Source organism: Crocodylus siamensis, chromosome 10 (assembly GCF_052110815.1).
Source record: "Crocodylus siamensis isolate JL-2025a chromosome 10, ASM5211081v1, whole genome shotgun sequence".
Taxonomy (NCBI): Eukaryota; Metazoa; Chordata; order Crocodylia; family Crocodylidae; genus Crocodylus; species Crocodylus siamensis.
The window spans coordinates 5,886,746-5,899,145 of record NC_143404.1 but is presented as its reverse complement, the minus strand read 5'-3'; the positions used below and the strand labels follow the sequence as shown (position 1 = coordinate 5,899,145).

The following is a 12,400-nucleotide window of genomic DNA, read 5'->3' as shown; positions in this document are numbered from 1 at the left end:
AAGCTACAGGAGTCTGTGTGCTTTCAGGCAGGATCGGCTCCCCCCGCCCCCTTCTTAGATTTGTCAAATGACTTGAGAAAGGGTTACTTTGGTGTGAAGAGCTGGAAATAACATGGAGTAAATGGGTCATGCCACTTAAAAGGGAGAATACCTCCAGAATAGGGTAGTATTTTTATCAAATGGAATAGTATAACATAACTGTTCTTTTACATTCTTATTTGAACAGGAATGCCAAAGGAAAAGTACGATCCACCTGATCCACGGAGGATGTACACAATTATGTCCTCAGAAGAAGCAGCAAATGGAAAGAAATCACATTGGGCAGAGTTGGAAATAAGTGGTAAGAAATGGATAGATGTGTGGTTATTGAAAGTTAAAGAAATGAAGATTTGGGTTAATTTTAGTACATTATGCTAAAAGCAAGTGCTTTATATTTGCATATTCAAACTCTAGTAAATTGTTGGATAGCGTGGATCAGACCATACATTCAGAGACACTGTATGAACAATCTCTTTTGGTTTATAGAGTAACTTCTAATGATGCTACATAAATGATATTTAAATCCTATACTGTACACTTTTAAATGTTTCCAGGAAGAATATAGGAGCTCTTTTCTTATGTTGGGTGAATTAGGAACAAATTGCATTCTCCCAGAGTGTGGGAGTTCTGGAAAAGACTGCAAGGATCACCTTATGGCATTTCCAGCTAAGCATCCTGTAAGAAGAAGGGCTTATGGAGCAAACAGCAGGATTGGATCTCTTGGTCCTGGAGAGTCTGCCCCTCCATGCTGTCAGTCTGGCCTTGCTTCAGGAGCTACATTCTCCCTGTGTGCACAGAATTCCCTTTCTGAGGTCACAGATAACCCAGTTAAATGTTATTGCCAGGCATGGATATATGCTTGGACATCTGCCACCAATGTATAGGAAAATGCATTAAACAACGGTCCTATCCCTTCCTGTTTAATCCCACCATATCCCAGTTCCTGCCAAGCATGCCGTGTGCTGTTTTCTGTGTGCTGAAGAGGCGGGGACCGTGCTGTAGATTTGGTTTTTGGGGGGGTTTTGCTTGTTTCCCGAGCCAGGATTTCCCTCTTACTCACAGTTTCTTGGTAGAAGTCTACAAAATAAAGTGTGGTGGATTATTAATTTGTGTTAAGGAACTTAAAGTCTTTTGAAGAAGCATTGACAAGCATTGGAAGAATACTAGTATTCTTTGAGACTTGTACCTTGCTACCCTGCAACAGAAAACTCTGACATTCTAGCCCAGTAATAAAACTCTTATTTTGGCAGAAATATTCAGGAAAATTGCTCAAGTCAAGCACAAAAGGCATAAATGTTTTGAAGTTTTTCTGGTGAAATTAAACAACTCTTATTTATAGGCTTTGTTGTATTGACTCCTGGGTAACTAAATATCATATTTACTCAAAATTGGGACACAATTTCCCGCCTCCCAACAGCCTTGGGATGGTGGAGGGTGAGCCTTGTCTTAGATTCAGCTATCAGCTTAGGGCAGGCAGTGATTCAGTTCTGGCTTTGGTCCCATGCTCAGAGCCAAAGGAGGATCTGAGCTGCTGCCTGCCTTGTGCCAGGGTGGCTCATGTGGCAGGGGAGTGTGAGGAAGCCCTATCCCTGTCCTGAGGAGCAAAAGAGTGGTACTTTTTTTTCATATAATATTATTACTGTTATTTAATTCATATTGGATAACATTGGAGAGAGTTTAACACAGGGGTTCATACAGGCTGCAAAAAGCCTGTAATGTGACAGTAAGCTTATTTTTCTCTGACGTGATGATTTTCTGATATTTCCTGTAGTGTCCTTGGTAGAGTTTAAATGGAGGGTGGCAAGTCATCTTGCCAAAGAAATTTCTCCAGTGATCAGCTTATGATACTTCTAGTTCCTAGCACACTGGCATGCAGATTTGTTGACTCTTCTTAAGAGCAAATAAATTAATATCCTTCCTTTTGCACAGCCACTCAAGGCATGGTTTTTGAGGTTATGGCAGAAGCCAATACAATTTAGCAACCCCTGTTTTCAAGCTACTAGCCTTTAGTCATGCCCAAACAACACTTACGAATGGCAGAGGAAGTGTCTAAATCTTCTTGGCTGGATTAGTGGAATCTTTTTAAAAGCTTTTTAATTTAGAAGATTGTGTACAAATAAGGGGCGTCCCTAGAGAATCATTTTTTCACCCCAAAGCAAGTTACCCTGAAACTGAAGATATCAAAGAAAAGTGCAGTTTTTCAATTGAAATATTTTTTTAAAATACCAAATCTTTGTTCGTGTAAAATCTGTATGTTGCTTTATGCAGTATTTTTAGGAAGGAGAAGAATTCCCAAGACCAATTTTGGCCTTGGAAGGGCCTAAGTGTGTTAGTCAAGGTAATGTAAAGGGAAATTTTTTTTAGTTATCAGAATGGTATGGAACAAAATACCTTCTAGAAAATCTTCCTTTTTACCCATGATTCAGAAATTTTTAAAGGCCACCTAGAACAGATATTGTTATAGAATATGTGTTGATGTTGAAACTACATGTTTAAAATGTCCTGCGTTCTTTGTATTTTCCTGGTGTATTTGTGACTCTTTCTTTCTCTTACAGGAAAAGTAAGAAGCTTAAGTTCATCGTTGTGGTCGCTGACCCATTTGACAGCTTTGCATCTCAGTGACAATTCCTTATCCCGTATTCCTTCAGACATTGCCAAGCTTCACAATCTGGTATACTTGGACCTGTCCTCTAATAAAATCCGCAGTTTACCAGCAGAGCTCGGAAACATGGTGTCACTCAGGTATGTAAATTAAACTTCACATTCATCTGTGGTCCTGGCAGGAACCAGTCTCCTGTTTTGGCACAGTTTTGTATTGCAGCTAACAAAAAGCCAATGTATATTTTTTCCTAGATGTTGGAATAGTCCTTTGCAGCCCTAGTAGTGCCTTTATTGTTGCCCTGCTCCTCAGTTCCTTTGTGCAGCTGTATACAATAACCTTTAGGAGGCCTGAACGTGCACACTTTGCATACCTCTCCCAAGTTAGGTTTATTCATACAGTCCCCCTGACATATATCCCTAAGCCCTTACACAGGCTCTCATCTCAAAGAGCCTTTGACTCCCAAAGAGATTGGTGAAGAGGTGGTTCTTTATTCAGTAAAGGAAAAAGACTGTTTCCAAATAATTTTATTTTAAAAAATCATCTCTATTTCTTCATCTTTCATAGACATACTAAGTGTAATAACTTATAGGCTTGCAGTTTTATGACATATGTGTCTTTCATAACAACAATATCTTTTTCCCCTTGCTATTCATGTACTTATATTTCTGTACAAATCAAAATATTCTAAAATAGGGGTGCAAGATTTGTTTCCCTCTGCTTTGCAACATCTAGAAGAATTACAACGCTGGGGTGAAATTAGTTACTATTAACATTTACATTTGAAAATGGTTGTCTTCAGTGTTACAGTTATTTGGGGTATAATTGGGCCTAAAATGTTTCACCTAGTTTGCAGAGTCCTTTTTTCTATAAGATGGACCTCTGTGAAGAGGTTATTGTATAGTTAACAGCACTTGACTCCCTGATGTTCAAGGCCATGGCTAATTTTGTGAAATCTAAGAACTTCTCGATGTCATGGAAACTTTTTTTTATAAAGCTGCGGTGGCAGTGAAGTTATTTAATGATATACCTTAGTTTGGGTGACAGACCATCTCTCATTTCGTAATATTAACAATTATATTTCCCCCAGCGTTGGAAATAACCACTTCAATGGAAAGGTTAAATTAATTGTTTGAAATTGACAGTGATGGATCAATAAATTTAAAAAGAAGTTGGTCTTAAAAATATTTTCCTGTGATCCCTCATTAGCGGTGGGAATTGTATCCAAGTACATCATTTTCCCTCCCCCACCCTCAAAAAAAAAAAAATAGCTCAGTAGTTGTCTTGTTCAGAAAATGTTTATACAGTGTTACTTTCTCCATCATCATACCAATAACGTTCACTAATAGTCATTTTCTTCCCTTGCTTTCTTGGTTATTCAGGCATCATTAACTTACAATGTTAAGCTTACGGAAACATTCTCGAGTTCATCCGTTCTCTTTTCTTTTCATAAAGTTTTTTCTTTTTAAAAGTGTTGAGTATACTTGGTGTTCATGAAAGTGAGGTAGGGTAGCATTAGTCAGAGACATGAATGGTAGAATAAATATTGTACAAAGTTCCCTAACACTTCCTGATTCACTTTGGTCCTGAATATACAGAACTTCAGCTATTGCAATTTTAAGTCTTTTCTGAGCAGAGGATGTTAAATCTTGTTATGGCTATGAAATGTGCACTGAATACCTAGGATCAAACCATCAAGCAAGTTTGTGACATGAATATAATATTTGAATCCAGGTCTCCAGACATGAAAGGCTAGTGCATTAACCCACTGCACTCTCTCTGTCCTCAGTAATTGCAGCTGATCCATGATTTCTTTTCACTGGGGTGAAAGTGAAGAAAAATCCGTAAGTGCATCCTGCGTGGTAGCGCTCTGCAGGTCTCAGTCGCATGGTAGTTTTGTGTTTCCTGCTGGCTCTTACTGCAGACACTCCCCATAGGTTGTGGCATAATTTCTAGACTAATAGAGTAACTTCAACATTGAATATGGCTAATATCATGGACCACAGAGATAGTGTGTACTGACATACCCTAGAATAATCTTAGATTCAGTAATAAGCCTTTCAACTTCCATGTCTAGGAAATCTTTTTAATAAAGAGGGATTTTTAGTCTTCATGCCTGAGGCTCCCTTTATCTCCCTAAACTATGTCCCTTTCTACTAAATTGTAGGAAAAGATATTCTGATAACTTTGGGAGAAAATAAATAAGCTTTATGTAATGGAAATGATCCGGTTCTAGTCTCCGGAAAGATATGGGGGGTGGAGAAATTATCACAGCTTTTTTCTAACTCAACTGGGGAGGGTTCTTGCAGTTCAGCTTTCAATGCAGAGTCTTTTGAGATGCTTGGATAAGCTAATAGGTCTTGTCTAGATCCTCTCTGTTGCTTAAAAGGAGGGAGCTCTTTGAAGGCAGGGAACATTAGACTAAACAGAGCTGTCCTTACACAGTCTGAAGTGGGGAGAAGACACAGTAATACCTTCTGCTATGCCACTCCAAATTCAGTGTTTTTCCTCATTAAGAATTTGAGAGCTATATATCTTAATCATAAAACTGTAACCTAGGTGAACACCTTGAACCAAGATCTCACCCATCCTTTTATAGTTCAGCAATACTCTCAAATGTTCTTGGACACAAAGTCATCTTCATAAAGAACAATCCATTTCTCATCTTCTAGACTCGCACACACTATCATCCCCAACAGCATGGTATAGTTGACACCTGTTAGAAGGAACATGCTAGTACCTTGTTGCTTTTAAGTTCTGTAGCTGTTTTGGGGAATGTCTGAATACATGGTATGAAAATTGTTCCAAGGGGAAACATTGCTGGTAAGCAGTTGTTGCTCTTACCAGGTGTTGCAAACAAGCATCAACACTAGTCATTTAAATCTTTAGTGGCTGAGAATAGTGAGAGGCTGGTATGCTGCTATTCACAGTAGGTGTTGCAGTTTGAAAAACTATGAATGAAGCAGGTGGATCAGTGGCTTTCTTCCTAAAAAGTCTACTTTTATCTGTTCTTTTCACATTTTACTAGGAAAGGCTGGGAAACCATAATCTGACAGAACCAGATGGGTAGCTCTCCCTAAAGGTTTTTAGGGTGATCAGTCATAAAAACCTGCTTCTATGAGCTCTTAGTGATATCTCGACATATTCGGTAAAGTTGACATCTTCATTGAAAATAGGATATCAGCAACACATTCCACGGGAATGGAAAAAGGAGTCTTCATTTATGTGTGTGTGTTCCAGCCAACTTAATCAGGAGAAATACAAAAAGAAATACGTTTTATCTACCATAAATAATGTCTTGAAGAAATCTAAAATGAACTATTTCAAACCTTGATGTACTTGAATACTTCCTGCAGTTATTGTACCTCACATCTTTAGCACTTTGAGGGATCTGCAAGCAGCAGAAGACTTTAACTATTATACCTAAATTGGACCATCACAAAAGGCTTGCTAATAAGTCTATAGTTTCTCCAGACCTCAGGACATAACTCTCCACCCATTTGTTACTCCTAAGTTAAAAAGTATACACTCTTCTATCAGTAAGACTGTGAAATAAATAATGAAATATTACCCTTTGTAGACCAAAGAGATTTCATTAAGAACACAGACATTTTTGTAGTGGTATGTCAGCTGATACTAACTTTTGTTGATAAAGTAATGGAAATATTTGGTAAAGAATAGTTAATTGGTAGATTTCAGTTTTCTGGGACATGTTCAGTCACTCCTTTCTGTAAGTAACATACAGATGACGATTCGTGGCCAGTAAGCCAGTGCTCACCAGAACACTTAACCAAGAAAGATTTAGCAGCGCACTAACAAGGTAGCATAATAGTACTGTTATGGCACTGGGCATTTTGTCTGTTTGTGTATAATCTTGTTCCCTTATTTGGTCTTTAATCATAGCTGAACCATTTGTGGTCCAGATTGTCAGAACTGTTATTGCTTCATTACATGTAGTGATTTAATGCTTTAATTACTGTTAACTTTTAAAAAAGCTCTTGACTAAGTTGGACTTGCCAACAAGCAACTTCCTGCTCTGTATTTCAAACTTAATGTGCCTTTTTTGTGAATACAGCAGGATGCCCCTAATCTTTGCTGACTGTTTAGTCTTCCAGTTCTTCAGAATTGTGGCGTGCTAGTACACTTTGTCTTTCTTGTAGCTGAACTACTTCAGCTGTAAACTATTGATAATAAATACTGCTTTACTTCTGACTTTATGTGATTCTTATTTTGTGTACAGGGAACTCCATTTAAATAACAACCTGTTACGAGTTTTACCTTTCGAGCTGGGAAAACTGTTCCAGTTACAGACGTTGGGTCTGAAAGGTTTGCCTTTTTTTTCTTTTCAGCTACTAATAATTCATATTTGATCTTGTTCCTGAGCTACAACTATTTCAAGGTGCTAATTCATAAAATATGACTGAGTAGCAGCTCTTGGCATTAGCATATCCTCCTCTTAAACACCTTGATAATTAATGTTGCTGAATTTTAAAAAAGAATAAAAACTACCTCAGAGAAATTCTGCTTAATTTCCACTGTGAAGAATTGGGAGGGAGGATTTTGGAGAGGTTTAAGTTAACTTTCTGTCGCTTGCTTGGGAGATGGATATAGTTCTGGGTTTGTTTGGTGGTGGTGTTTTTTATGCTCTTAAATCTGGCCAAAGTGAACTTTCCTTGAAGATATGGAACTTTTCATCTCAAACAGGATTAGTTTCATAGTTTCTAGGGTCAGAAGGGACCTATGCAGATTTCATAGATTTTCATAGACATCAGGGCTGGAAGGGACCTCGGGAGATCATCAAGTCCAGCCCCCTGCCCAAAGTCAGCTCTAGTCCGACCCCCTGCCAGGGCAGGAAAGAGTACTGGGGTCAAACAACCCCAGCAAGATGTTCATCTAAACACCCCCAGTGTAGGAGCCAGCACCACTTCTCTTGGAAGTTGGTTCCAGTCCCTAGCCGCCCTGACAGTGAAGTAGCGCCTCCTGATGTCTAGTCTGAATTTACCCTCTGCCGGCTTGTGACCGTTATTCCTGGTCACTCCTGGCAGTGCTCGGGGGAACAGGGACTCCCCCAGTGCCTGCTGATTCCCCCCCTGACTAGTTTGTAACAGGCCACAAGATCCCCCTCAGCCTTCTCTTGTGGAGGCTGAACAGGTTCAGGTCCCGTAGCCTCTCCTCATAGGGCCTGCCCTGTTGTCCCCTGATCATACGAGTGGCCCTCCTCTGGACCCTCTCCATGCTGTCCACATCCCTCTTGAAGTGTGGCGCCCAGAACTGGATGCAGTACTCCAACTGCAGCCTGACCAGTGCCGCATAGAAGGGGAGGATCACCTCTTTGGACCTGCTCGAGATGCATCTGTGGATGCATGACAAGGTGCGGTTGGCCTTCCTAACTGCCTCCCTAGGCACCTAGTTAAAATTTTGTATAGCGTCATACTGTATGTTCTGTGCACAGAGCTGCTGACTTCAGTGAAAGGTCTACACTGTCGGAAACACTGTATTATGTGATGCCTACAAATGGCCTTAAAGCTCATAAGTCAAATGTTAATATATTTGACTGGACAGTAAACCTCCACTATTTTTGTAAACTTGAGACCCTTGTTATACAGTGGAGCCCCATTTAATTAAACAACCTAGATTTCCTACTAGATTGGCCCAAAGAGACTATATTCTGGCCTTTAAGTACTGGGCAGAGTCACATTTAGCTCCCTCCTGGAGAAGTGCAGGCAAATAGGACCTCTGAATCAGCTGTCTCACCCATCACCAATGTGTGATGAGGCACAAGGCATGACAGAGCAAAACTTTCCAAACTCAAATGCAAGAGAGAATCTAGTTTAGGACTACTTCCATGTCTAAATGTTTCTAGGCTTTGAAAGTGGGATTTTATTTGAAACTGAAAAAAGAGTTCTCAGTATTCTGTGGTTGTAAATAAAAAAAAGAAGTTAGACTTAAATCCCTCCCCACCCCCGCACTCCTCCATATATTCATCATTGTTCCAGTTTAATTTTATTTTCTGTATTTCTGTAACCACGTTTGCAGGAAATCCACTTACACAGGATATTCTGAACCTCTATCAGGAACCAGATGGAACACGAAGGCTACTGAATTATTTGCTTGATAATTTGGCAGGTACTGCAAAAAGAAGTAAGTGGTCATTCCTAAAATTATTTATTTGTGCCATTTTAAAATAAACGTGACTGTTTCACTTTGTATTTTCTCTCCTTCTCAAAATGTTCCGATAGTTTCAACAGAACAGCCACCTCCAAGATCTTGGATTATGTTGCAAGAACCAGACCGAACAAGACCAACAGGTAGCATTGCAATAGCGCTTAAGGTTTTTTTTCTTTCCTTATCTCTAATGTAATTCAGCCTTTCCTTCTGCTGAAGAATTTCTTGATAACTTAGAGTGAAGCAAACCATACTAATTGATAACAAACGGCATAGGCATTCCTGTAGCAAGCTCATATTTGCCTTTATTTTATAAGTGGAATATTCCCTCTAAACTGAAGTAGTGTCTAAATGTTTTAAAGTAGCTAGTCAACTGAAAATATTTTAATTAAATATTTAAAGAATCAAGGAGAGTCTGGGAAAGACCCTTCCCTAGGTATAGCATTAAAGAAATTACTTTCTTATTACAGATTATATATGGTCTGTTATAATCAGATGTGGGAACTTACAAATTTATTGGCATATTTAATGTGTAAATTATCAATGTTATAATTTGGTTAACTTGTATGTTGCAAATCAATAGAACAGGGTATATTTTAAACCCTTAAAAGAAACTATAGCTTTAGTCCTTGATATTTGTAAAAATGGATGCTGTCTTCATTTTATATTTTCCTTCTATCCAGAGAAGTTTGTATGTATATCAGAGCACTGCTATTATGACAGAGAAATGGTCTTTTGATTCTGTAACAATTCCCCCTCTAGTTTTAATTTTCCCACTGCGCTCTGGTTCTGGGCTTTACTACAGGTAGTACTTATGTTGCCATTGTCCTGTTAGCTTTTAGTATGGTGGTCAGTCTTTCAGGACAGCTTCCTTGATTTAAGGGAAGCTTGTGTTAGGTTAAGAACCAGGCCAGAACTAGCAACGAAGTGTCTATGTGAATATAGCCTCTCCCCAGCTGGGAACCTCTTTGTCCTCACTTCTTCGTAATGTAAGATCCCATGCCCTGTCCCATACAAAGGTGTAGTGGTAGGTAAGCAACTTGAATTGGAACCTCTCCAGCAAGAAAAATGCTGAAATATGGTAGACCAGTATGGAAAAAGCGGCTTGCATGGGTGAGCAGTCCTTCTGGATGCGGGGGTTAAGGAGCTAGAGATCTTAGGTTGAAGAAAAGAAGAGTGGAAACTAGGATTAAAGGGAGGCATGATGAGAAAAAAGGTGGGAGCATCTACTCTGTTGTAGAATTGGACACAAGTGTAAGGGCATGGAGGTTAAACTAAGTGCATATAAGCAAATACTGTCTTTAGAGGGCAGAGTGTATTTAAAAATACCTTGTGCTTGATGCGATGACGATATAGCCTTCTAAACACTTCAGAAATAGTCTACCCCCTAATCCTATGTTTATGGGGTGTTTTGTTTGCCTGTCACATAAGCCACTTGGTCCTTTGCTGGAGAACTTGGCATGATCTTTGAAAGACCTGAATAATAAAGTCATCACAGTTTCTCCTCTCCTATTCAGAGTAAGCACGAAGAGCTGCAGCTAAAGTGTGGCTTCTCTGTGACATTGCTATTAAGATCTTCCCAAGATTTTCCAGCAAAGTGCCAAGAAAAGGTCTAATAGCTTGTATATAGGGCTGCTTTAAAAAAAATCTTTTATTTTTCCTGTATAATGCAGGAGAAGGCAAGCAATCTTATATTTTTGATTTGCGTTTTACATTTTAAATACTTTCTCTTTTACTTCTTAAACACTATGTTAGAGTTGTTCATGACCATTTAATCTTACTGACTGTTGTTTGTGGCCTTGAACCTGTATCTGGCACCTCTTTTCATGACCTTCTTGTTACTTCTCTCTGTCCTTAATCTTTTTGCCCTTCTCTCCCATCTCCCATTGGTAGGTCCACTCGGGCAACCTTTAGCATGGACTCATTCCCCAAGATTTGCTTTGCAGCATGGACTCATTCCCCAAGATTTGCTTTGCTTATGCTGGCAGATATCCTGTCTTGCTGGACTAAATTTAGTGTCTCCTTCCACTGTGTCTTCTTCCAAATAGAAGAACTCCCATATTCTTGAATCCACCACCTACAGTCACAGTTGCTACATCACCAGCCTCCTGCCTCCTCCTTCCCCATCTATCTTAAGCTGCTGTCGTACAGAGGTTGCTACTTCTCATGCTGATCAGTGTTGTCCCATTGTTTCCCCGTGTGCTTCTCTTTTTGTCTTATACTTCAGTTGTAAGTTTTTCGGGTCTATTCTTTTTTCCCCTTTTCTTGAAGAGAGCTTTAATAGATTTAATCTTCAAAAAAAAAATGTGAATAAGTTGGGGGGGGTTTGTTTTTTTGTCTGTTTTTTTTAAAGTAAAGTTCCTTTGTCTCTTAGTCACTATTTATATTGGTCATATGTGGACTGTCTTTTAGACTTATTCCATAATAAATTTTATAGGCTCAAGTCTGTAGGGTTCTTTCATTTTAGAAAGAGCATTTGATGCATTTTTCCACAGGGGAAACTGTTAACTTCTGTATTTCAGTTAAAGTAAGTTAAGCAGAAAATTGATAAACTGTTGAAGAAAAGAGCAAATAATGTAATTGTACACTTTATTAAAATTTATTCCGTGTGTAAGTAAAATTATTGTTCTGCAGCCTTGTTTTCTGTCATGTGTTACAACGTACTTTGTGATAAATATGCTACCCGGCAGTTATATGGCTATTGTCCATCATGGGCACTGAACTGGGAATACAGAAAAAAAGCCATTATGCAGGAAATTTTGAGCTGCAATGCTGACATCATAAGTCTTCAGGTAAAAGAGAGCTTTTTTCCTCTTGCATCCACATGTATTGGTTTTGACTCTCATAATTTAAGTTCACTTTAAGTAAATGTTATGTTTTAAAGTCCTCTTTAAAACAAAGCAATATAAATTTAACTTAGAATGTTGTTATTCACTGCTTGACATCAAAAGCATGCTTTAACAACCTACACGGATGGAGTGCTAACCAGCAATTGCTGATCAAAGGCATATTGGAGTGTGTACATAAATGTGAGAGAGTGGTGGCAGTTTCAAATGAGACACGAGATAATCATAACTCTGGGGATTATAGAAATTTTAATTTGCTTTTTCAAAATAGCAATATAGTTATCTCCTCCTAGATGCATTCCTAGTATATCTATTTTCTTAAAGCTAGCTTGGAGGTGATTTACAGTTATTTCTGCACTATTTAACCTCTAGAAGGAAACACTGGTCGTCTGTATTCTGGAAGTGCTAAGCTGATGTTATGTACTGTTTTGTAACTTTACAGGAGGTTGAAACCGAACAGTACTACAGTTTTTTTCTAGTAGAACTGAAAGAGCGTGGCTATAATGGGTTCTTCAGTCCGAAATCTAGAGCCAGGACAATGTCAGAACAAGAAAGAAAACATGTTGATGGTTGTGCAATATTTTTCAAAACAGAAAAGTAAGTGGTATATTTCATAAAAGTTTGTCGTTTCCTGTTTCCTGTCTCAGTTTCTTTGGTCGGACCAAGGAAACTGTGAAGACGTGTCCGGATGACAGTTTCATGTTATGGTGTCATTGGGAACATGGGGAGAATGTACGCTCTTGGTGTGCTC

The 12,400-nt window shown here is 38.8% G+C and overlaps 1 protein-coding gene across 5 annotated transcripts in view; it reads left to right on the top strand.

Annotated features, from left to right (window-relative positions):
* Positions 1-12,400, top strand: part of CNOT6 (CCR4-NOT transcription complex subunit 6) — a 42,062-nt gene that overhangs the window by 19,180 nt on the left and 10,482 nt on the right. For all 5 annotated transcript variants that reach the window (XM_090064327.1, XM_090064323.1, XM_090064324.1 and 2 more), the window contains 7 exons: positions 227-340; positions 2,595-2,781; positions 6,879-6,964; positions 8,675-8,779; positions 8,878-8,946; positions 11,438-11,595; positions 12,092-12,246. In XM_090064327.1, coding sequence (XP_089920453.1) covers positions 229-340; positions 2,595-2,781; positions 6,879-6,964; positions 8,675-8,779; positions 8,878-8,946; positions 11,438-11,595; positions 12,092-12,246 — 872 coding nt within the window. In that variant the 5' untranslated portion in view covers positions 227-228. The remainder of the gene's footprint in view (positions 1-226; positions 341-2,594; positions 2,782-6,878; positions 6,965-8,674; positions 8,780-8,877; positions 8,947-11,437; positions 11,596-12,091; positions 12,247-12,400) is intronic.